Source organism: Myodes glareolus, chromosome 1 (assembly GCF_982192425.1).
Source record: "Myodes glareolus chromosome 1, mMyoGla1.1, whole genome shotgun sequence".
Lineage (NCBI taxonomy): Eukaryota > Metazoa > Chordata > Mammalia > Rodentia > Cricetidae > Myodes > Myodes glareolus.
Genome location: NC_142026.1, coordinates 12492757 through 12519932, shown reverse-complemented (window position 1 = coordinate 12519932; position 27176 = coordinate 12492757). Strand labels below are relative to the sequence as shown.

General features: G+C 37.4%; 1 protein-coding gene across 2 annotated transcripts in view; it reads right to left on the bottom strand.

Annotated features, from left to right (window-relative positions):
• The window catches only part of Spag16 (sperm associated antigen 16), an 883930-nt gene that overhangs the window by 769680 nt on the left and 87074 nt on the right, over window positions 1-27176 (bottom strand). The window contains exon 10 of one of the 2 annotated variants that reach the window (XM_085698666.2): window positions 5095-8429. The exons of the other annotated variant lie outside the window; for it this stretch is intronic. Coding sequence (XP_085554792.2) covers window positions 8199-8429 — 231 coding nt within the window. The 3' untranslated portion in view covers window positions 5095-8198. Of the gene's footprint in view, window positions 1-5094; window positions 8430-27176 lie in introns of those variants that run through there. 2 annotated transcript variants of the gene reach the window in all.

Here is a 27176-nt window from a genome sequence, read left to right as displayed (position 1 = left end):
AGAATGGCAACTTTCAAACAACATTGGTGTTATTTGTTCCCTGTCTCCTCCTTCCGTATTCACCTGCTGAAGGCCTCGTCCCATTTCTTCCACTTCCCAGTTCACATCATGTGGATCCTACTGTCCCCTCCCCAGATTCCCCACCTTTGGTCCCTTTAGACTGCGCTGCTTTGTGTGGTTCCTCCACGTACTGTAATCACATGTGAAGGTTTGGAGGCAGAAACTCCAGATGATAAAGATTAGAAGCATGCATTATTATTTAATATTTATCGAAAATTATAAACAACAAAAATGCTTGCAACTAGAAGAGCTGGGGATAAGAGACACAAAGGGCTAAACCAGGGGTTGTGTTCACTAGTGAAAGGGCCCTGCACATTTTGCCTATCCACAAACCAGGGGTTGCGTTCACTAGTGAAAGGGCCATGCACACTCTGCCTATCCACAAACCAGGGGTTGTGTTCACTAGTGAAAGGGCCCTGCACACTCTGCCTATCCACAAACCAGGGGTTGTGTTCACTAGTGAAAGGGCCCTGCACATTTTGCTTATCCACAAAAAGAAACAGACAGAAGAATAATATAAACTGGTGAAAGTTTTGCTATCAAGGTAAAGGAGAATGAGATTTACCTAACTCAAGCCTCCAAGTTTTTATGAACATAAAAGATAAAATTTTGCGGTGATTATGACTTGGGGTGTTAACAAACTGTACTGGCACAGAACAAGTCAGGATCTGTAACACTGAGATGTGGGGGCCTGTTCACAGGGATCCTGTGGTCCCCTACATAACATCAGGATTTGTGGAAGGAAAGATCTACTTCAGTGAGAACAAAGCTTACAGAAATTGTTAAGTGAAGGTGTTTTCAAAAAGCAAGCAAAAGATGCAGGCTTTATTAGCAGTAATTATCCAAATGGTTGCCATGTGCTGAACACCAAACTGTGCAGTTGCACACACTTTCTTAGTGTGTTCGAGAAAGCTCACAACAGGTATTGTTTGTACTTCCACATGAGAACTAAAGTTAGAGTGACTCATTTACCCATGGTCCCAAATGTCATGAGAAATAATGCATAGGGAATGCAAAATTGATTTCATGTTTGGACCACAATATTTACAGACTAGAAGTTTCTTATGGTAGTGCTTTATATAATAGTACAGACTATACTGGAAAAAAAGACAAGAAATTCAAAAAAATAAACTTTTAAATCCATATTTGCTATTATTTATGATTAATAAAAATGGTTCCATAAAAACAAACTTACTGACATTTTAAAAAGAATTAAACAATGGTGTAGGAGTTTCTTCTGTTTGTGTGTTGCTTTCATTGGTTAATGAATAAAGAAATTGCCTTGGGCTGGTTGATAGGGCGGAACTTAGGTAGGCAGAGAAGACAGAACTGAATTCTGGGAGGAAGAAAGCAGAGAGAAAGAGCCACCATGGAGCCGCCAGAGGCAGACATGCTGAATCTTTCCTGGTAGGCCATGAACTTGTGGTGATATATAGATTAATAAAAATGGGTTAAATAAAGATGTGAGAGTTAGCCAATAAGAGGCTAGAGATAATGGGCCAAGAAGTGATTTAATTAATACAATTTCTGTATGGTTATTTTGGGGTTAAGCTAATGGGGCGGCAAGGTCAAACAAGCAGTCTCTCCCTACAACAAAACAGTACTTGGAATAAATGACAACAGCTCAGATAAATATTTGCAATTAATAAACTATGTTTTTATTTATTTTATGTGCATTACTGTTTTGTTTGTATGACTGTACATTATGTCTGTGTTTGGTGCCTGAGGAGGTCAGAAAAGGGAGTCTTCTGTTGCCATAGAACTGGAATAATGGACAGTTTGGGATCACCATTTGGATGTGAGAAATTGAACATGGGTCCTGTGCATAAACAAGAAGTTCTCTTACCACTGAGCCATTCTCCATACCCATAAACCAAATATTTTCAAAGTCAAAACCACTTTTTGGAAACATCCTACAAAATTTACTAAATATGTACCTTATAGTGAGTGAGTCATAATGAAATAAAATTAGTATCTCTGCTAGTCAACGAATGAACTCCTTGGATAGGTGGGGCATTAAAGTGGATTTAAACACGGGAGAGTGAAACACTTCAACAGTATAACCATTCAAAGAAATCTCACTTGTATCACTATGTATATTTGTTATGGCACAATTCACATTTTCCTACGTATCCAAGATCTCCATTGCTTCTCATATGAAATATGAAGGAAATTTAACCAGTTTTAGAAGAAAGCATTACTTGGCTGTGTTCCCCACGCTTTTCTCAACACTTCCAGGAACCGCTGGTGTTTCTATTCACTACCTCAGCTCTGAAAACCCCTAGAGATCACATCTCATCACTTTATTTCTAATTATGCACTCCTCACTGATGAAGAAAGGGAGTGGAGAAAATCTACACACAGGCATTGCTTAGCCTCAAGCTGCTAACAAAGAGTGTGAGTTAGGCCGAAGCTCGGGGTTCTGACTCTCACCCCAATGCACTTTCAGCTATGACTGGCTATAAACTTGAGAATGGCTTCAGCTAGTTCTTATCCACCTACATTTCTCACTACACAGAAAATAAAGACCCGGGATGGAATAGGGAAAGCATACTGGGGAAGGAGAACTAAGTTCCTGTCAGAGATTACAGAGCTGGCAAGTGGTACTACAACTGTGATGGGAGTCTCCGCACACCTTAGAGGTTGCTCTGAACACACATTTAATTCCTTGCCATTTGGTGAAGCACATTAAAATAGAATATTTTATACAGCCAAGTAAATTCAGACTTTTAACTGAACAACTAACATAAAGCAAAATAATTCTGTAAGTCTTTATAGATGTAGTAACTATTAAATTAAAGTATGTTGAAATCTATATGGTTAAAGAAGCTCAAATAAGCAAAAATAATAATAACAGTCATTATCATTAAATTACCCCCCCCAATTTTAGCTTCTAATGATATCTTTAACCACAGAGGACACAGGGCTTTGTGTTCCACTTTGTACTATTTCTCTCAGTATTAGCATCTAGGATACAAGATGCACTATTTCTTAGATTAAATTTGAATCTACAAAATGCAATTAAATTTACTCTGCCTATTTTAATGATAAATATTTGCCAGAGAGGAAGCTTTCCCAAATAAATGATTATAAAGCAGATACTATCCATTATCATCAGTAAGGCTGGCACATCATAGGAGCTGTCCACAGAGTTAATACAGGATTACACGGAAGCCCTGTCCTTATATTCACAGACCCAGTGGCATTCATTTGATAAATAAAAATTTTAAACATGTATATTAAATATTGTCATAAGACAATGCAAAAACAATTGTAACATCATATATTAATTAACTGGAAGACAGAAACTTTTTGCCATTATTCAATAAAGATCATTTACTAAAGCCGGATGATAGTGGCAAACACCTTTAGTTCAGGCAATTGGGAGGCAGAGGCAGATGGATCTCTGTGAGTTGGAGGCCAGCCTGGTCTACAAAGCATGTTACAGGACAGCTAAGGCTACACAGAGAAACCCTGACTGAGGGGAGTGAGAACATTAACTAAATTCATAAGAAAATCAACAAAGAACACAGACATTTTATAAAAGGAAAACTCCAGGGCTGCAGAGAAGGCTCGGGGGAAAGTGCTTGCCGGGCAAGCGTGAGTTCAGAAGCTCAGTCCCCACAGCAGAGCCCTGCACTGTTGGGCACAACCGTAATCGTGGGGTGAACAAGAGGATCTTGGCGCTCATTCACCTGTCAATCGTGGTTACTGGCAAACACCTAGTTATTGAGAGAACATGTCTCAAAGGATAAAATGGACAACAATCAAAGACTCCAAACATTGACTTCTGATTTACACATGCCCTTGCAAACACACACGCACACATGCACACACACACATACACACACACACACTATTAAAAAACGAGAACCTAGTCAGTGAAATGTTTCAGCAGTCAAGATCACTTGCTGCCAAGCCTAAGATCTGAGTTTGAACCCAAGGATCCACATAGTGAAAACAGAGAATATTGACTTCTTCTTCTGACCTCCAAGAGGCACAGAATAGCATGTGTCTCCCAACCCACCACATAAAGAAGTAAATAAGTATAGACTCAAAATACTCCAAATATGTTGAGAAATCTCAAGTCACTTGTAAATGAAGAAATATTTGTAATGGCAAATATTTTCATCTATCCTACTGGTAATGCTAACACATATTGGTGAGAACATGGAAAAATTCTTCCTATTTCATGCCACAAGTTCATCCTGTTTTGTATTTTTGCCTGCTCTCAGCATTGCTTACCTCTTCCTCCATGACAGGACTTTGTCTGGCTTGTACTGATCTATGTCACAGATAAGAATAATATATAATAATCAAGCTGTATTTGATGTATACATGCAATATTCAGCATCCCCAAATAAGCATATTTCAGCTGGGGGTGAAGAGAGAGAGAGAGAGAGAGAGAGAGAGAGAGAGAGAGAGAGAGAGAAAAGAGAGAGAGAGAGAGAGAGAGAGAGAGATAAAGTTAAGGTGAGGAGTATCTGGTAGTAATTAGAAAGGAAAGAATATGACTAAATGCATTGTATAGAAAAATTAAATAAAACTATTTAGGAGGGACTTTATAATATAAAATACTTAGAATAGTAGGCTAAAATAATTTGACTATGTATGACCCATTGAAGACTGTCGATAACGAACAAAATGAACTCAAAGCTTGTAAAGAACAGGAAATAACCAATATAAACACAGAGTAATAATCATCCTCAGAAATACCAGTAAAGTTGTCATAGACTAAAGAACATTGTTGAGAAATAAGCATGGCCTGAAGAAAGAGATGGAAGGGAACAGCTCACAAAGCAAGAAAAGCTGTAACAGCGGTCACTGGCTGCTGAACAGGTGACAGAATGTGACGAGTAGCTGCAAAGTGGTAAATTCAAAAGTTGACAACATGTCCAGATTCATGTAAGCTTGTTGCTTTTTAACTCTCCAGGGTTGATTCTAAAAGGAATCACCTCCACAGTTCTATTATATTGAAAAGAAGAAGTCACAATGTAAAATATTCTAAGTACAGAATGTTTCTATTAGCTTTATTGAAATTTCTGCCATACATTGAAAATAAAGGTCTTTTATGGTATTGAAACTTTTCTAAAGAATATATAAGGACATTATTATATCCTTCATTCAAAATTTCATTCATTTTTCAGTTCATTCAAAATTTCAAAAAGACAACAATTTTAGGAATCCCAATACTTCTCTTACAATATAGAAATTACTATATTTCTTACAACATAGAAATTTCTAATAGAAATGTGGCATATGATAACAATTATAGCAATATCCAGCACTACACAAACCAAATCACACACAAGCAACCAGTTAGTTTTATCCAAGAAGTGGAAAAGATTAAAGATTGTTTATTTAGAAAATCTGCAATGGCATTTACCACATTGAAATATTAATGGAAAAAATCACCTCAGAACCAGAAGACACAATATTTATGATGAAGTAAAATCATACTTAAACATGATTTACAAATTGCCACTAAAATGTTATTTAAAAATTTAGACATTCATTGAAACATAGACAAACTTAATAAATTGTAACTATCTACTAAAACCAACAAATATTCCTTGTGTTGCAACATCAGAAGCATTCCCTTTTTATATAAATAAGGGTAAGAATGCCTGTTCACATATATAGCAACTTTCTTAAGATTCTAAGTAATATGCAATCATAAGTAAAACAGAAATTTACACCTATAAATGAAAACAATCATTATTCACAGATGATATCATTATTTACTGGGGAAATTCCACTAAACTACAAACCATAGGGAAAAAAAAGCTTATAAGGTAATAACTTCACATTAATTCCTGCTAAGTAAATGTGTTTTCTATAACAATCTCAGACCACAGTTTTACTTATGCATTCAAGCAGGTGTGCAGAAACAGGATGTCTGTTTTCCAGATGTGTCTGTCAGCCTGGAAATGTCACAGGAATGAATGAAAAGCTGCACTTTCTTGCCCTTATGGAGCTGGTATTTCAGTGACAAGGATCGCGATGAACAAGCTGATCAGCATGGCATATCATGTAAAACCATGCAAGGGCACATGAGTGAAAAGTAGGGCGGTAAAGAGGTGCAAGAAGTAGCAAGGAATTAGTAAGCACATTACAATTTAGACTGTGACAGGAGTGATTGTGCAAACTTGATTCTCAGTACTGAGGAGGCTGAGGCAGGATGATTTCATGTGTAAGCCTGGGCAGAGCTACATCAAAAAGGACCCTATTGTAAAAATAAACAATAATCAAATTTAATATAGATTGGATAACTATGGGAAAAATTAAAGGAAATTGGGCTAACTGGAAATAATGGGATGAGACTTTAAGATATGCAAGTGAACAACCCAAACAAAGAAAGCCTCAAACTCAAATCTTCCAAGATAGGAGCATATATACAGTGTTTGAGAAACTCGTAGATGCCTGGACTGTGAGTGCAATGCATAGCAAAAGAGAAGAGAGGTAAATAGTTGGGAATACAGAGTGCTTTAGAAGCCATCATGCTTGGAATTCGCTGGAACTATGATTAAGACAGAGAGACTCTGAAAAGATTTCAGCAAAGAAATGTTATAGGTTGACTCCTTTTAGAATAACGGCTCTAGCTACTGTGTTTACAGGAAAATAAAGACAAAAGCAGAGACTAGCGAGAATATTTATGCAATGATCTTAGCTACAGATGAAGGACACATAGCATGAGTCAGAGTGAGGGCTGGCAATGGGGAGGAGGTGTGAGGGAAACAGCGCTAGTGTTATGAAAGAAAAGATCATTTTCAAGAACATAACAAAATAATTTCCTTCATATCACAGGTAGAGTAGACAGACAGATGGACACCCCAGGCTCAGGATAAGTGCCGAGGGTTTAGACTTAGTGGAAAGGGTAGCACTTCTATTAACAAATGTGGAAAAGTGGGTGGAGACAAGTGTGGAAGGAAATAGCTATCTTCTCAGCAGTCACATAGGCTGTTGGGTACTTAAAATCAGACCTTGAGAATATGTCAGCAGAACTCATAGCCCTGTCACACAGAGGGAGTGACAAAAGACATACAAGAACTGAATGCTGATCTACTTGCAGGATTCAGGACTGAGGCACCAACAGTAAATGATAGTAAGAGTCATTTATGAGCAGCAGCAAGGCCTAAGACATGGCTGTGAGAGCGAGCGGCTGACGATGATGAACTGTGCTCACTGGGGACAAATGTCAAGAAGTTCAAAGTCCACAGTGTTGGAAGCATTATGAGATCATTTAAATCATTAAGTGTAGGGTTAGAATCATAAAGAAAATGGCAATGTCTCCGGGATTCATTGCTTTTCATTTATAAAAATCAGTAGAGCAGGGCGGTGGTGGGGCACGCCTTTAATCCAAGCACTCGCGTGGCAGAGGCAGGCAGATCTCTGTGAGTTCGAGGCTAGCTTGGTCTACAAGAGCTAGTTCTAGGACAGGCTCCAAAGCTACAGAGAAACCCTATCCAGAAAAACAAAAACCAGAAGAAGAAGAAGAGAAATCACTAGAAAAGATGTTCCTGAAATAAACAATTATTATGTTTGGGATAATCTGATCAAAATGAGAATCAAGGAAGGGAATATTCAAGAAACAGGGAAGGACCATGGTTTGAAGCAGCAAAGGAAGAAAAGGTGCAGAGCACTGACTGAGTATAGAGAAAATAAACACCCCTGGCTGCGCTTTCAATCGTGCTGGAGCTGGTTCCGGAGACTGACTGTGAATACCTGTCTCCAACGCAAATTCAGCTACATTAGATTGTAGCTTCGATCGCTGAGCTGTATTTCTAACACCATCACCTCCTCCAATGCCGCTCTTTAAGAAACGGACTGCTAAACACTTGTCAGGACCCCACTGGCTGCACAGCTATTACTAGAAGCAGCTAGATTTCCAGTGGCACAGGACAGAAGGAACACTACAGCAGAACAAGAAAATGAACTTGAGTCCAATAAGTACCAACAGTTTCAGAAGTTAAGGAAAGAGAGATTGTTTGGTCAGGAAGAGTGATGTGGTGAGATTAAAGTTCTGAAAATAAATGATGAGTTGGGAATCTTGGGTTCCTTCAGATGTTCAGAAAAAATAAGAAAAATGATATTGTGCAGATAAAAGACCGTATAGAGGGACAAAGAAGATGTACTGCTCAGAATCTTCCATTTGATTCTGGCTGACAGAGCCAAGATGACCGGTTTGCTCTAATTCTGGGTGTTCCTGTACTTTGCTGTCTTTTGCTAATGAAGCTCTGCTGAGGCGTGGTCTTAATCCAAGTTTGAGAAATCCTGCTCCGCTCCTGCTGACGGAGACATGGAGTTGGGCAGAGTGATGATCTTGTACTGACTGTATTAGCACCCTCTGGAAATCTGTTGAAGAAGGCCTTGAAGCCAAGAAAGAAACAAGTCATTGGTTTTTAAAAGATCACTTACAACAGCAAAAGTATAAAATACTTAAAATTACATTTCACGCAAACAAATATAAGATTTGCATGGAGAAAATGTTTTAAAAGTTAATGCAAGACACTGAAAGAAAATGTGAAGCAATTAATCACAGAAATTTAAGCAGTGAAAGACCAAATGTTAGAGAGATGGAGAACCTTTTCATTAATGGCTAAATCAAAGATACACTTTTTATAAAAGTCAGGAGGAAAAACATTTTCAAATTATACACAGAAAAATAAATGTAACTAAGAATAGATAAAAATGTTACTGAAAAAGAAGAATACAGCTAAAAGATTTTGAGATATATCCAAACAAAATATAGATAAATTATATATTATATAATATCAATATAATACTATAATATACCACATTATATTATAATATACAAATGTAATTTTTATAATATACATAATGTAATAAATACAAAGTTTACTATTCCACAGAAGTAAAAAAAAAGAAAGAAAGAAATGGAAAGTCCAGGAAGAAAAACATCTACATGGGATGAAACAGGTTTAAGCAGGACACTGTTAAAATAATCTATGAGACCAAAGGAAATTGTAAGGAAAATAAAAATACTATACACTGAAACATGAGATTATGCTAACCAATGCTGAGAAAATAAAGAACAAATTGTTGCTTGTATTATAGATTACAAAATAGTTCAATTGTTAATATGAGTTCTTTCCTCAAAAACAAAAAAAAAACAAATAAAGAAAAGCATAATAAATTCAAACTAAAACAATGATAAAATAAAGGTAAACGTAGAAAATAGTGACATTGCACACAGGAAAACCATACTAAAGTCTAATGGATCAAAATATTAATCCCTTAAAAAGAAACAGTGAAACTATGTAAAAAATGAATAATGGCAAAGAAAAGGAGACTAAAATCACAAGCAAGAATGGAGCAGAGGAATAGTAAGATGATATTAATCGCTTATGAGTGTAAGACAAAAAACTTAGATGAAACCGAACAATTCTTTGGGTGACACAAACAGCCAGAACTCATCTAAAGAGAAATATCCTGATAAAACTATAAGATTATTAAAGAAATTACATTAGTAAGTGCTCCCAAAAAGGAAATCTTGAGGTCCAAATGATTTTATAGGTGAATTTACTGTTTCTTCCTTCTATTTATTTTACATTCCAACCACAGTTCTCCCTCTCAGCCCTTCTCCTTTCCCCCTCTCCTCCTCCACAGGCCATGCACCATCCTTGCCTCCCAAACGGTAGGACTTTCCATGGGCTGTCAACAAAGACTGGCATATTAAGTTGAAGCAGGACCAAGTCACTCCATCAGGGCTGAGCATGGCATCCCACCATAAGAAAAGGGCTCTAAAGAGCTAGCTCGTGCACCTGGGATAGATTCTGCCAGGGACCCCTCAGATAGACCAAACTACACAAATGTTGCCCACTTGCTGAGGGCCTAGCCCCACCCCGTGCAGGCACAACTGTCAGTCTAGGTTTCATGAGTGCCCAGGAGCTTGGTTCAACTGTGTTCGTAGATTTCGCCTTCATGATCTTGACCCACCCCTTGCTCATATAATATGAGGAGGGGAAGGACCCTCCTCCTTCTCTATTCCACTGGTGCTTGGCTGTGGATCTCTGAATTTGCTTTCATCACTTACTGGATGAGGGTTCTATGATGACAGTTAGGGTATTCACCAATCTGATTACAGGGGAAGGACAGTTTGGGCGCCCTCTCCACCATTGCTAATAGTCTTAGCTGGGATCATCCTTGTAGATTCCTAGGAATTTTCCTATCATCGGGTTTCTCCCTAACCCCATAATGGCTCCCTCTGTCAATATATTACTTTCATTGCTCTCCTGTGGACTGAATCGGGCATATAGGAGGCTGGAGTGGCCAAGTTGACGTCAAAAGTGTGACAACTATGCCAAATGTGTAACAGTTAGAAAAGGGCCCGATATGCAAAACAGGAATGACACAAGCCCTTGAAGAATACTCCCAGCCAAGATGGTGCTGTAGGGGAGCAAGGGGGTAGGAGATCTGACTTGTTAACAAAAAGATAATTGGAGTCAAAGAAGAGGTAAGATAAAGTAAAGTTCTTGATGTTCTCGTGATCCCCAGTAGGGGCTGTAGGAGCCGCAGCTCATGCGGAGGTGACAACTGATGTAAATGGCTAATTTCCCTTCTGCTGCTTCTGGGATTTGTAGGTTTTTGCTTTATAAGTTGCATGCTGTAAGGAAATAAATGAGTTCCTGCTTGACTCAACTCCTTGCTGCATCTGACTGTCTTAGGGACCCTGAGGGGGGAGGGGTGTTGTCTACAGTGGGACCTCCCACTCGCCCATTCCATCCCTCCCACAGCTCGACCAACCTGATCCATCATTTTCCCATGCCCCATCACCTCCCCCACTATCGCCCCACTTACTCCCAGTTTACCTGGGAGATCTTCTTGCTATCCTAGCTTTTCTGTAGTCTGCTTATCCTTTGATTTACGTCTATATATCCATGATATATAAGTGATTACATATCATATTTATCTCTCTGGGTCTGGGATTCCTCATTTTTTTTCTAGTTCCATCCATTTGCCTGCAAATTTCATGGCATCAATGTTATTTACAGCTGAGTAATACTCCATTGTGTAAATGTACCACATTTTCTTTATCCATTTTTTGGTTGATGGGCATAAGAGTTACTTCCAAGTTCTGGATATTATGAACTATGCTTCTATGAACATTTTTGATGAAGTGTCCTTGTGGTATGAATGTGCATTCCTTGGGTATATGCCCAAAGAGTGGTATCACTGGATCTTGAGGTAGATTGCTTCCCAATCTTCTGAGAAACTGCCATACTGATTTCCAAAGCACCTGTACCAGTTTGCAATCCCACCAGCAGTGGATGAATGTTCCCCTTACTCCACATCCTCTCCAGCATAAGCTGTCATCAGGGTTTTTCACTGTAGTCATTCTAATTGGTGTAAGATGGTAACCCTGTATCATTTTGATTTGCATTTCCCTAATGATTAAGGATGCTCAGCCATTTGAGATTCTATTGAAAATTCTCTGCTTAGACCTGTACCCCATCTTTTAATTTGATTACTTTGAATTTTGATGTCTAGGTTCTTGAGGTTTTTATATATTTTGGAGATCAATCCTCTGTCAGATATTGGTGAAGATCTTTTCTCATTCTGTAGGCTGGTGTTTTGTCTTATTTTATCATGTCCTTCGCCTTATAGAAGCTTTTCATTCTCAGGAGATCCCTTTTACTGATTGTTGCCTTCAGTGTTTGTGCTGCTGGTGTTATATTTAGAAATTAGTCTCCTGTATCAATGCAATCAAAGCTACTTCTCACTTTCTCTTCTATCAAGTTCAGTGTAACTGAATTTATGTTAAGGTCTTTGGACTTGAGCTTTGTGAATGGCAATAGATATGGATCTATTTGCTAGCATCTATAAGTTGACATATAGTTGTGTCAGCACCATTTGTTGAAGATGCTTTCTTTTTTCATTGTATAATTTTAGCTTCTTTGTCAAAATTCAGATGTTCAGAGGTGTGTGGATTAATATCCAGGTCTTTGATTACTCAATTCCATTGTTCAAACTGTCAGTTTTTATGAAAATACGATCTTTTTTTTGTGTGTGTGTGTAGCTCTGTAATAGAGTTTGATGTCAGGGATGGTGATGCCTCCAGAAGTTCCTTTATTATATAGCATTGTTTTGGCTGTCCACGATTTTTATTTTTCCATAAAAAGTTGAATATTGTTCTTTTGAGATTTGTGAAGAATTATATTGGAATTTTGATGGGGATTACTTTGAATCTGTATCTTACTTTTGGTAAGACTGTCATTTTTATTATGTTGATCCTACTTATCTAAGAGCAGGGGAGATCTTTCCATTTTCTGGTATCTTCTTCAATTTCTTTCTTCAAAGATTTAAAGTTCTTGTTGAACAGGCCTTTCACTTGTTTGGTTTGTGATACCCCAAGATATTGTATGTTATTTGTGGCTATTGTGAAGGGTGATGTTTCTCTGATTTCTTTCTCAGCTACTTTATCATTTGTATATTTGGAGGGTTATTGATGTTTTTGAGTTGATCTTATATCCTGCCACATTACTGAAGGTGTTTATCAGCTGTTGGGGCTCCCTGGTATAGTACTTGGGCTTGCTTTGGTTGGGGTCACTTATGTATAGTATCATATCATCTGCGAATAGTGAAAGTTTGGCTTCTGTCTAGCAAATATGAATCCTGTTGATCTCCTTTTGTTGTCTTATTGCTCTAGCTAGAAATTCAAGAACTATGTTGAATAGATATGGAGAGAGTGGACAGCCTTGTCTTGTTCTTGATTTTAGTGGAACCACTTTGAGTTTCTCTCCATTTAATTTGCTGTTGACTGTTGGCTTGCTGTATATTGCTTTCATTATATTTAGATAGATATATTCCTTGTGTCACTGATCTCTCCAAGAACTTTATCATGAAGGGGTGCTGGATTTTGTGAAATGCTTTTTCAGCATCTAATGAGATAATCATATGTTTTTTCAGTATATTTATATGGTGGATTACGTTGACAGATTTTTGTAGGTTGAACTATCCCAAAATCTCTGGAATGAAGCCAAATAGATCATGGTGGATGATGTTTTTTATGTGTTCTTGGATTCAGTTTGCCTGTATTTTATTGAATATTTTTTCATCAATGTTCATGATAGAGATTGGTCTGTAATTCACTTTCTTAGTTGAGTATGTGGTTTGGGTATCAGGGTAACTAGCCGCATAGAAGGAGTTTGCCAATGTTTGTTCTGTTTCTATTATGTGGATCACTTTGAGAAGTATAGGTATTAGCTCTTCTTTGAAGTTCTGGTAGAATTCTGCACTAAAACTAGCAATTGGGTCCTGGGCTTGCTTTGGTTGGGAAGCTTCTTTATAGTTTATAGGTCTATGTAAAATGTTCACCTGGTCTTTATTCAGCTTTGGTTTGGGGTAATTATCCAGAAAATTGTCCATTTCTTTTACATTTTTCAATTTTGTGGAGTACAGGTTTTTGTGTTATGACCTAATAATTCTCGGGATTTCCTCATTGTCTGTTGTTATGTCACACCTTTTCATTTCTGATTTTGTTAATTTGGATGTTCTATCTCTGCCATTTGATGAGTTTGGATAAGCATTTTTCTGTTTTGTTGATTTTCTCAAAGAACCAGCTCTTAGTTTCATTGATTCTTTATGTTTTCTTTGTTTGTATTTTGTTGATTTCAGCCCTCAGTTTGATTATTTCCTGTCTTCTACACCTCCTTGGTGAGTCTGCTTCTTTTTGTTTTAGAGCTGTCAGATGTGCTGTTAAGTGACTAATATGAGATTTCTTTACTCTCTTTATATAGGTACTTAATGCTAGGAACTTTCCTCTTAGCACTGCTTTCAAAGTGTCCCATAGATTTGGGTATGCTGTGCCTTCATTTTCATCAAATTCTAGGAAATCTTTAATTTCTTTATTTCTTCCTTGACCCGGGTGTATTTTAATTGAGCACTGTTCAATCTCCATGAGTTTTTAGGTTTTCTGCAATTATTATTGTTGTTGAATTCTAAATTTAAGCAATGGTGATGTGATAAGATACAAGGGGCTATTCCTATTTTTTTAATCTGTTGAGGTTTGCTTTGTTTCTGAGCATGTGTTTAATTTTAGAGAAGAATGCATGAGGTGCTGAGAAGAAGGTATATTCTTCTGTTTCTGGGTGAGATGTTCTGTAAATGTCTGTTAAGCTCATTTAAGTCATGACATCTGTTAGTTCTCTTATTTCTCTGTTAAGTTTCTGTCTGTTTGATCTGTCCACTGGGGAGAGTCGGTGCTGATGTCTCCTTCTATTAGTGTGTGGGGTTTGGTGTGCAATTTAAGCTTTAGTAATGCTTCTTTTACATTTGTGGGTGCTCTTGTATTTGGATCATAAATGTTCAGGATTGAGACTTCATCTTGATGGAAATCTCCTGTGATGAGTATGAAGTGTCCTTCTCTATGTCTTATGATTTATTCTACTTTGAAACCTATTTTGCTAGGTATTAGTATACTACACCTGCTTGTTTCATGGGTCCATTTGATTAGACTATCTTTTCTGATCCCTTTACTCTGAGATAATGTCTGTCTTTGAGGTTGAGGTGTGTTCCTTGTATATAGCAGAAGGATAGATCCTGCTTTTTTATCCATTCTCTTAGCCTGTGTCTTTTTATAGGTAAATTGAGTCCATTGATAATAGAGATATTAATGACTGAGGATTGATTCCTGTTATTTTTTTAGTGGTAGTATTTGTATGTTTCCCTTCTTTGGGGTTTGCTGGTGTGAGGTTATATGCTGCCTGTGTTTTTAGTGGTACAGTTATCATCTATGGGTTGGAGTTTTTTTCTAGTACTTTCTGTAAGGCTGGGTTTGTGTGTAAGTATTGTTTAAATTTGGTTTTGTCGTGGAATGTTTGTTTACCCAGATCTTCAATTATCAGAATTCCCTCAGTTTGTGTTTTCTTTATTGCCTCTATTTAAGTTTTCAAGTCTTGAAATGTTTCCTTCACCTGTTTGATTGCTTTTTCTTGGTGTTCTTGGATTTCTTTAAGAGATTTATTGATTTCTTCCAATTTTTTGTTTGTCTTTTCCTTCATTTCTTTTTAAGGAATTTTTCATTTCCTCTTTAAGGGCCTCTATCATCTTCATAAAGTTATTTTTAAGTCATTTTATTCTGCTTCTTCTACCTTGGGATGTTCAGGTCTTGCTGTTGGAGAACCACTAAGCTCCAATGGTGTCACATTGTTCTTTAGGATGTTGAATGCGTTCTTGCAACGGCATCTACCTATCACTTCCTCCAGTTGATAAGGGCAGTGTCTGGAGGGGTGGATAGTGAGGTTTGGGGATGGAGTGGGATTTGTAGACTGCAGGGTCCAAAAAGGGGAGCTAAGGAATGGCCTGCCCAGAGGAGCCTTCCATAGTGATTATCTAGTAGTTCTTGGTGGGGCATGCTCCCAGGATCTAGAGCCTCGGGACTGGGCTGTCCAGCTGGGAAGCCAGTCACTCACCTCTTGACCCAATAGGTGCAGGCCGAATTTACTGAATTTTTAAAAAGTAAATTGATAATACTCAGCAGTAAAAATGAACAAATTAATGAGCCATGCGATATCTTAAATGATTCTCAGAGGAATTAAGTTTCAAAGATCAACAATTTCAGAATAAAATAGGCAAAAATTTATTAAATGTTATTTCATAGTAGCTAAAATATAAATTGCCCATGGTAAAAAGTACATGTTCCATTTAATAACCAGAAAAATGAAAATTAATACCTAATGAGGTAATATATTTTACTCATTAGTCTGACAAAAATTAAGAACCCTGGTAATATCAAGTGTTGGAAAAATGTACAGAGGAAGAATTCTACACATAAGTTTGGAAATATGCCCAAATAGTTTGGAAGAATAGTGTAGTCTAATTACATATTTATCTTAATTCCACACCGAGATTATTTTCCCACAAAAGCTGTTCTACGAAAGTCAGTGATATGTACTGGGTAATATTTACGGTTGCCTTAGTCATTAGATTAAGAACATGGAGATAGCCTGATCATTAAGAATAATAAAACAAACAGGAAAGCCACTGTGAACTGAATTACAGCCATGTACATCATGGAAGAGTCTCAGAAACAAAAACAGTAAACTGAAAAGACAAGTTACAACAGACTATATTTACAATAATCTATAACTTGTATTTTGTTTAATTTATATATAATAATTCAAATGTATAATATAAATGTTGATTAACATATTTGTTTTAGTATATTTAACATATAAATCCATAAATTTTATGAATTTTGTACTTTGAAATATACACTGCACTTTCTGATATTGAAGATTTTCTTGTTGCATTTTTCTTTCTTTTTCTTTTCCTTTTTTTTGGGTTTCTTTCTTTTTCTTGGCTTTTTGAGATTTTATTGTGTAAACCATGGTAGCTATGAACTTTCTTGATCCTTCTCTATCAGGCTCCAGAGTGCTGAGACTATAGCTTTGTACAACCATGTATAGTGGCTGGCATGGCATTATTGGCTACTGTATCCATGGTGATGTAAGTCCTGAGCATCTTTCCACTGCAAGCTTATTTTGGGGCTTTTTCCGTGATCCTCAGTTACACATTTATAATTAAAAGTAAATAATTAAGCCTAATCCTGAGAATGATCAGAATTTCTTAATTGCTTATATTGTGATTCACATTTAGTCTCAGTACATAAACATAATATATTTATCATGATATAATAATTTGTATTTATTTAATTTTTTACCAAAAAAAGAATTCTAAGTAAATTGACTTAATTCTTATCAATTTGCTACAGGACAATATTATGAATAAATATTGTGCTAATTTATATCCTCGGAGATTTATAAGTGAATTATTCCAACTGTTGAAGACATTCAACACCACTTGCTAATTGTTAGTATTAAAATTCTTACTTGGACCTCATCACAGACTTTGTAATGATTTCCATGTATTCAAACTCTGAAACAATGAAAAACTAATTTCTTACATATTTGAAATATGGTAATCTCACATTATAAAACAGCATATATAATTACTGGAAGAATGGTAAGTAGGTGTTCAGTTAATACAAGTGTGAATAGTTTACTATAGGTAGAAGATAACATCCATAAGCAAAAGCTAACATCAGCTACAACAATAAAGTATAGGAGGTTCTTCTCTCTATGTGTTGCTTTCATTGGTTGAATAACTACCTTGGCCTTTTGATAGGGCAGCACTTAGGTAGGTGGAGTAGACAGAACAGAATGCTGGGAAGAAGGGCAGACAGAGAACTGCTATGGAGCTACCAAAGACAGACATGCCAAGTCTTTCCCAATAGGCTACTGCTACGTGGTAATATAAAGATTAATAGAAATTGAATAAATCAAGATGTGAGAGTTAGCCAATAAGAGGCTAGAGATAATTGGCCAGGCAGTGATTTAATTAATACAATTTCTGTGTGATTATTTCAGGTTATTTCAGGTGTAAACTAGTCGGGCAGGATGGAACAAAGGGGACCCGTGATCCCTACAACAACAATATAAAAAGTTCTGGGTCTCAGCTTTTAGGGGAAGTACATTACCGTAGAGCTGGAATGGCATAACAAATAACACACAGCATCATGCCAATGTTGCCCTATCACTATATCTATGCCAACATTTGTTGTCATCTATATTCTTGATAATGGTCATTCTAAAATGGAATCTTTTTAATTTTTTCTGTATTTATTTTATGTGTATTGGGTGTTATACCTGCATACATGTCTGTGTACCAGATGTGTGCCTGGTGTCCAAGAAGGCCAGGATGGGGGTCAGATCCACTGAGACTGAATGTTGTAGATGGCCGTGAGCTACCATTTTGGGTGTCTGGAATTGAACATGGATCACATAGAAGAGTATCCACTGCTGAGGTATCTCTCATGCCCTGTGAAACAGTATCTTAAAACTACCTTAGTTTGCACTTGCTTGTTGAAGCAAATTAGGGGACAGGAAATAGTAGATGATAGTAATTTAAAAGGTGTAATACTGTGGGCAAAAAGCTTCAGTAAAGGGGATTATGAGAATACAGAGAAAATCAGGAGATAAAGTAGAGTGGGTGCTAAGCCACTCTCTGATTTCTTCCCCAGACCTTTTATCATCTGTGTACAGAAGGGCTACTGATTTTTTTAAGTTAATCTTATATCCTGCTACATTACTGAAAGTGTTTATGAGTTGTAGAAGTTCCTTGGTAGAATTTTGGGGATTGCTTATGTAAAATATCATATCATCAGCAAACAGTGATTGTCTGACTTCTTTTCCGACATTTATCCCCCTGATCTCCTTTTGGTCTTATTGCTCTAGCTAGGAGCTCAAGAACTATATTGAATAGATATGGAGAGAATGGACAACCTTGTCTTGCTCCTGATTTCAGTGGAACCGCTGGTAGTTTCTCTCCATTTAGTTTGATGTTGGCTGTTGGCTTGCTGTATATTGCCTTTATTATGTTTAGGTATATTCCTTATATCCCTGCTCTCTCCAAGACGTTTATCATAATGGGATATTGTAGTTTGTCAAAGATTTTTCGGCATCTACTAAGAGGATCATGTGGTTTTTATTTTTCAGTTTGTTTATATGATGGATTACCTTGATAGATTTCATATGTTCAACCATCCATGCACCTCTGGGATGAAGCCAACTTGATCCTGGTGGATGATATTTCTGAAGTGTTCTTGGATTTGCCAGTATTTTATTTAGTATTTTTGCATCAATGTTCATGAGTGAGATTGGTCTATAATTCTCTTTCTTAGTAATGTCTTTCTGCCATTTGGGTATCAGGATACTTATAGTCTCAAAAAAAGAGTTTGGCAATGTTCCTTCTGTTACTATTGTGTGGAATAATTTGAGGAGTATTGGTATTAATTCTTCTTTGAAAGTCTTATAGAATTCTGCACTGAAACCATCGGCCCTTGGCTATTTTTGGTTGAGAGATTTTTGGTGACTGTTTCTATTTCTTCAGCAGTTATATGTCTGTTTAATTTGCTTATCTGGTCTTGATTTAATATGATAAGTGATATTTATTGAGATAGTTTTCCATTTCCTTTAAGGTTTCAATTTTTTGGAGTACAAGTTTTCAAAATATGACCTGATGATCCTCTGAATTTCCTCCATGTCTGTTGTTATGTCCCCCTTTGCAGTTTTGATTTTGTAATTTGGATATTCTCCCCCTGACTTTTGGTTGTCTATTTTGTTGATTTTCTCGAAGAACCAGCTCCTTGTTGCATTGATTCTTTGTATTGGTTTCTTTGTTTCGATTTTGTTGATTTCAGCTCTCACTTTATTTTCTGCCCTCTAGTTCTCTTAGGTGAGTTTGCTTCTTTTTGTTGTAAAGTTTTCAAATGTTCCTGTTAATTTACTAGTGTGGGATTTTTCTAGCTTCTTTATGTAGGTGTTTAGTGCTATGAACTTCCTCTTAACACTGCTTTCATTGTGTCCCATAAATTTGGGTATGTTGTGTGGTCATTTTTATTGAATATTAGGAAGTCTTTAATTTCTCCCTTTATTTCTTCCTTGACCTATTGATGATTTATGTGATCATTGTTTAATGTCCATGTGTTTTAGATTTTCTGGAATTAGTACTGCTGTTGACTTCTAGTTTTAAACCATTGTGATCTGATAAGGTACATTGGGTTATTCCAATTTTTTGAGATTTCTTTTGTTATTGAGTATGTGGTCAATTTTTGAGAAGGGTCCATGAGGTGCTAAGAAGAAGGTATATTCTTTTTTGTTTGAATAGAATATTTTATAGATGTCTGTTAAGTCCATTTGGGTCATAACCTCTGTTAGTTCCCTTATTTCTCTGTTCATTTTTTGTCTGACTGACCTGTCCAGTGGTGAGATAGGAGTGTTGAAGTCTCCCATTATTAGTGTGTGGGGTTTAATGTATGATTTGAGCTTTAGAAGTGTTTCTTTTACATGTGAGGGTGCCCTTGTATTTGGAGCATAGATGTTCAATATTGAGATTTCCTCTTGATGGATTTTTCCTGTGACTATTATGAAATTACCTTCTTCATCTCTGTTGATTGATTTTAGCTTGAAGTCTATTTTGTTAGATATTAGGATGGCTAGACCCACTTGTTTCTTAGGTCCATTTGATTGGAATATTTTTCCCAACCCTTTACTCTGAGATAATGTCTGTCTTTGAGGTTGAGAGATGTATTTCTTGTATGTAGAAGCAAGATGGATTCTGTTTTTGAATCCAATCTGTTAGTCTGTGCCTTTTCATAGGTGAATTGAGTCCATTTACATTAAGGGATATTAATGAGCAGTGATTGCTATCTCCTGTTAATTTAGTTGTCAATGTTGGTGATGTTAATTGTACATTTTTCCCTTCTTTGGGATTTGCTGCTATGAGACCTTCAATTGTCTGTGTTTTGTTTGTGTAGCCAACTTCCTTGGGTTGGAGTTTTTCTTCTAGTAATTTGTGTATGGCTGGGTTTGTGGCTAGGTATTGGTTAAATCTAATTTTGTCATGGACTATCTTGTTTTGCTCTTCTATGGTGATTGAAAGTTTTACTGGGTATAGTAGTCGGGGCTGGCATCCGTGGTCTCTTAATGTCTGTATAATGCTTTACCATGACCTTATTGCTTTCATTGTCTCCAATGAGAAGTCTCGTGTAATTCTGATAGGTCTACCATTATATGTTATTGGCCTTTTTCCTTCACAGTTCTTAATATTCTTTCTTTACTCGGTATGTTTAGTGTTTTGATTATTATGTGACAAGGGGACTTTCTTTTGGATCTAGTCTATTTGGTGTTTTGTAAGCTTGTATCTTCATAGGCATATCTTTCTTTAGGTTGGGAAAGTTTTCTTCTATGATTTTGTTAAATATATTTTCTGTGCTTTTGAGTTGAACTTCTTCTTCCACCTATTATTCTTAGATTTGGCCTTTTCGTGGTGTCCCATATTTCCTGGATATTTTGGGTTAAGCTTTGTTAGATTTAATGTTTTCTTTGACTGATGAGTCTATTTCCTCTATTGTATCTTCAATGCTTGAGATTCTCTCTTCCATCTCCTGTATTCTGCTGTTTATGCTTGTGTTTATGGTTCCTGATTGCTTTCTCATGATTTCTGTTTCTATAATTCCTCCAGCTTGTGTTTTCTTTATTGTCTCTATTTCAGTTTTCAAGTCTTGAATAGTTTCTTTCATATGTTTGATTTCTTTTTCTTGGTTTTCTTAAGTGATTTGCTGATGTCTTCCAATTTTTTATTTGCCTTTTCCTTCATTTCTTTGAGAAAATTTCTTGTTTCTTCTTTAAAAGTTTCAAACATTATTCTGAAGCTATTTTTTAGGACATTTTTTTCTGCTTCATCTATATTTGGTTGTTCAAGACTTGTTGTTGTATGGTCTTTTGGTTTTACTGGTGTTGTGTTGTTCTTTGTGGTGTTGTGTGTGTTCTTACCTTTTCTACTCATCTTTTCCTCTAATAGGTATGGTTGGGGCTGTCTGAGATTCTGTTGATTGGTCTTCTAGGTGCTAGTGAATCCAAAGCTCAGATGGTTGTTTCTAATTATACAGTCAGTGCCACAGTTCTAGTTACCCCATTGGTTATTCCATGTTCCTGGAGATAGCTCACTGCTCCCGAGCCTTGCTCTGCTCCATTGAAGTTTGCTGTCTCAGGCCCACTTTGGCCTAGGTTTGACCTGTTTCTCTAAATCCTGGTCTGGATTTCCTCCTGCAGAGGTCCCTGGCTTGGAGTTGGTCCTGCAAAGATCTCTGGCTCCAGTCTACTGCCTCGGAGTTCCCAGTCTCCGGTGTGCCCCAAAACCACAGAGGACTCAGCTCAGGCTTACTCCCTCAGAGGTTCCAGACTCACACTTGGGCCTGAAAAGATTTCAGGTTCCTCCCTATTCCCTTTGATGTCCCAGACCAAAACCTGGACACACAAATCCTGGCTCAAGTCTACTCCCTCTGAGGTCCCAGAAGCATGCCTGGCCCCACAGAGATCTCTGGTTCCTGCCTACTCCCTTTGAGGTCCTAGATTCACACCCACACTGGCAGAGGTTCTGGCTCAGGCCTAGCGGCAGAGGTCCTGGCTCAGGCCTAGTTCCTCAGAGGTTCTAGACTCACTCCCAGACCCACAGGGGTCCTGGCTTAGGTCTACTCCCTTGAAGGTCCCAGATTTGCATCTGGATCCTCAGTGGTCTCTGTCTCACTCACTCAGCAGCTACTCCCCTGTACCTGTTCCAGTGGAGTTCACTGTCTCCAGTCTGCTCTGGACCAGGTTGATAGCTCAGTCATCCCCATTCATTTTTTCACTGCTCCACTCATGTGATAATCTACCCTGACACGATTATGGCTGCAAATCCGAGTACAGTCTGTTATGTCATGTGAAACAAATTTTGCTCAGGCGAGCTTCCATCTGTATTGCTGAGACTCCAGCAGAATCAACAGAGTGATATTGATCTCAATCCTCGTTAGAAGCATGCCTAGCAGACAGCCTGAGAAAGGGACAAAACCAGCCAAGAACTCAATCACTATTAATTCTCAGTTACATTCTGAGACACAGACCATGATAGTATAGAGCAGACGAAGAAGAGTTCCCAAAGACACGGACAGCCACTGCAAAAAGTAGACCAAGAGGCAAAGACACTTTCAGGACAAACTGGAGGAAGAGATGGGTAGGCACCAATGCAAGAATTCATTCAACAACCTAAAAAGCAACATGGTAACACAATAACTCAGTGGTAATACAACAGGAAGATTTGGTCATCCTAACCCAGAAGAAGCAGAAGAAAATTATTTTAAATGTAATTTCATGAGGATGACAGAGACTTTTAAAAAGAACATGAAAATTTCTCTTAAAGAAATGGAGGAAAAGACAAACAAAAAATGGAAGAAACAATAAGTCTCTCAAAGAAACCCAAGAAAAAGCAATCAAACAGTTGAAGCAAACAGTTCAAACAGTTCAAGACTTGAAATATGAAGTAGAGTAAATAAGGAAAACACAAACCAAGGGAATTCTGGAAATGGAAAATCTGGGTAAATGAACAGGAACTACAGAGGCAGGCATAACCAACAAAATACAAGAGGTGGAAGACAGAATCTTGGGTGTTGAAGATACTATAAAGGGAATAGATTCATTGGTTAAAGAAAACATTAAATCTAACAATTTTTTTAACACAAAACATCTAGAAAATCTGAGACAACATGAAAAGATCAAACCTAAGAATAATAGGAATAGAAGAAGAAGAATACCAGCTCAAAGGCACAGAAACCATATTCAACGGTCATAAAGAATACTTTCACAACCTAAAGAGGGATATCTCTATGAAGGTACAAGAAGTTTATGGAACATCAAGTACATTGGACCAAAAGAAGAAAAAGTGCCATTACATATAATCACCAAAATGTAAAACATACAGAATAAAAAAAGAATATTAAAATTTGCAAAGGAAAAAGGTCAAGTAACATATAAATGCAGACGTATCAGAATTACACCTGACTTCTCAATGAAAACCATAAAAGCCAGAAGGTCCTGGACAGATGTGCTGCTGACACTAAGAGACCACAGACGCAAACCCAGACTACTACATCCAGCGAAGCTTTCAATCACCAAAGATGGAGAAAACAAGATATTCCATGACAAAACCAAATTTAAACAATAACTGTCCACAGATCCAGTCCCACAGAAAGTACTAGAAGGATAACTTCAACCCAAAGATGCTAACTGTACCATTAAAAACACAGGCAACAGATAACCTCACACCAGCACACCCCAAAGAAAGGAAATGCACAAACACTACCACCGAAAAAATAATAAGAATTAACAATCACTGGTCATTAATATCTCTTAATATCAATGAATCAATTTACCTATAAAAAAGACATAGGCTAAGAGAATGGATAAGAAAGCAGGATTCATCCTTCATCTATATATAAGAAATACACCTCAACCTTAACGATAGACATTACCTCAGAGTAAAGGGATGGAAAAGTTCTTCCAATCAAATGGATCTAAGAAACAAGCAGGTATACTTATTCTAATATCTAACAAAATAAACTTCAAACTAGTATCAATCAGTAGAGATGAAGAAGCACACTTCATTCTCATACCAGCAACAATCCATCAAAATGAAATCTCAAACCCAAACCTCTATGCTCCAAATAAAAGAGTACCCACATATGTAAAAGAAACATTGCTAAAGCTCGAATTGCAGATCAAACCCCACACACTAATAGTAGGAGATTTCAACACTTCTCTCTCGCCAATGGACAGGTCAACCAGACAGAACTTAATGGAGAAATAAGAGAACTAACAGATGTCCTGACTCAAATGGAATTAACAGACATCTACAGAACATTCCACCCAAACACAAAAGAATATTCCTTCTTCTCAGCATCTCATGGAACCTTCTCTAAAATTGATGACAAACTTGGTAACAAAACAAAGCTCAGCAGATATAAAAAAAATGAAAAAAAAAACCCCTGTATCTTTTCAGATCACCATGGTTTAATAATAGAATATAACAACAGCACTAATTACAGAAAGTCATGGGAATTGAACAATTCAACTCATGGGAATTGAACAATTGGTCGAGGAAGAAATAAAGAAATTAAATACTTCCTACAATTCAAAGAAAATGAAGGCACAAACCTATGGGACACTATGAAAACTGTGCTAAGAAAGTTCATAGAACTATAGACCAACAACAATGACATCTTGAATTTTGCATGCAAATGGATGGAAATAGAAAATGCTTTACTGCGTGAGGTAAGCCAGACCCAAAAAGAGGAACACAGTATGTATTCACTCATAAGCGGATTCTAACCATAATTAAAGGTCTTTGAGCCTATTATTCGTGATCCTAGAGAAGCTAAATAAGAAGATAAACCTGATGAAGATTATTTAGCTACCCGCCAGGAGGTAGGAAATAGACAAGAGTCCCAGGTAACCTCGGGTGCATGGTGGGTGGGGGAGTGGGAGGGTTGTTGGAAGGGGAGAGGGTTAGAGAGAAGGGAGTAGGGGAGGAATGGGGAAAGCTCGGTGGACTGGGAGGGGGAGAGTGAGGAAGGATGAATATGGGATCAGGGAAGATTATATTTCAAATAAGGGAGTCATTTTAGGGTTTACAGGAGATTTGATTATATATGGGATCCCAGGTCCAAGGAGAGATCCCCAGATTGTTCTCGGGACAGAGGAGAGGGTGCCTGAACCGGCCGTGGCCCATAACCATACTGATGTATATTTTGCTTATTACCATAGATCCTTCATCTGGCGAAGGACGGCGATACAGACGGAGTCCCACATTGGAGCACCGGACTGAGCCCCCCAAGGTCCAAATGAGGAGCAGAAGGAGGAAGAACATGAAAAAGAAAATCAGTACTGCGAGGGATGCTATCACCCACTGATACAAGGGAACGGATCTAATGAGAGTTTACCAAGGCCAGTTGGACTGGGACTGAACGAGGATGTGATCTAACCAGATTCTCGGAATTTGGCCGGATTCTCTGAATGTGGCTGGCCCGAAGTCTTTCTGAAAAGCCATTGACTATGATACTGGGACTTGTTTCCTCTGTATATACTGGATTTTGGGGATCCCGTCTGTTTGGATAGTCACCTGCCTGGACCTGGAGGGAGGAGGGAGGAGCTTGGACTTCCCACAGGGCAGGAAACCCTGATTGCCCAAAGGGACAAAGAGGGAGGAGGAGAGGGAGTGGGGGGAGTGGGAGGGTGTTGGGAAGAGGGGCGGAAATGGAAACTTTTATAATTTAATAAAATTTACTCTGAAAAAAAGAAAAGAATGTGAAGAAGTCTCACATCGGTGACTTAACAGTGTGAAAACTCTAGAACAAAAAGAAGCAGACTCACTCAGGAGTAGTAGAAGATATGGAATAATCAAATTGAGGACTGAAATGAACAAAATAGAAACAAAGAAAACAATACAAAGAATCAATGAAACAAAGAGCTGGTTCTTTGATAAAATCAACAAGATAGAAAAACCCTTATCCAAACTAATCAATAGACAGAGAGAGAACACCCAAATTAACAAAATCAGAAATAAAAAGGAGGACATAAAAAGAGACACTGGGGAAATACAGAGGATCATTAGGTCATAATACAAAAAATCTGTACTCCACAAAATTGAAAAATGTAAAAGAAATGGACAATTTTCTGGATAGGTATCAAACACTAAAACTAAATAAAAAAAAAACCAGGTGAACATTTTACACAGACTTATAAACTACAAAGAAGTAGAAGCAATCATTTAAAGCCTGCCAAAAAAAAAAAGCCCAGGGCTCAATGATTTTAGTGCAGAATTCTACCAGAACTTCAAAGAAGACCTAATACCTATATCCCCCAAGGTGTTCCACATAATAGAAACAGAAGGAACATTGTCAAACCCTCCCTATGAGGCTAGAGATACAAGGAACACATCTACCTAAACATAATAAAAAGCCATGCACAGTCAACATTAAACTAAATGTAGAGAAACTTAAAGCAATTCCAATAAAATCAGGAACAAGACAAGGCTGTCCATTGTCTCCATATCTATTCAACATAGTTCTTGAAGTTCTAGCTACAGCAATAAGACAACAAAAGGAGATCAAGGGGATTCAAATTTGAAAGAAGAAGTCAAACTTTTACTATTCACAGATGAAATGATACTATACATAAGTGACCCCCAAGAATTCTACCAGGGGACTACTACAGCTGATCAGTGATGTGACAGGATACAAAATCAACTCAAAAAAATCAGTAGCCCTCCTATATACAAATGATAAAGTAACTGAAAAAGAAATCAGAGAGATATCACCCTTTACAATAGCCACAAATAACATAAAATATCTTGAGGTAACTCTAACCAAAGAAGCGAAAGACCTGTTCTACAAGAACTTTAAATCTCTGAACAAAAACATTGAAGAAAATACCAGAAAATGGAAAGATCTCCCATGCTCTTGGATAAGTAGGATCAACATAATAAAAATGGCATATAGTTCAGAGGCAGGACATAGAAAAATCAATCACAAATAGACATGGGAGCTTCCTCCTTGCTGGCTACTTTTCACAGTGCTGTATGTGCTATGCTTACTTTTGAGGAAGAAGAAGCATTAGTGGTCTTGTCCTGACTGAAGCATGCATGATGCAACACCCACTTGCCAGACAAGACATGCCCACTGGTGCAACAGAGGCATGACTCTTATCAGCTTACTAACTAAC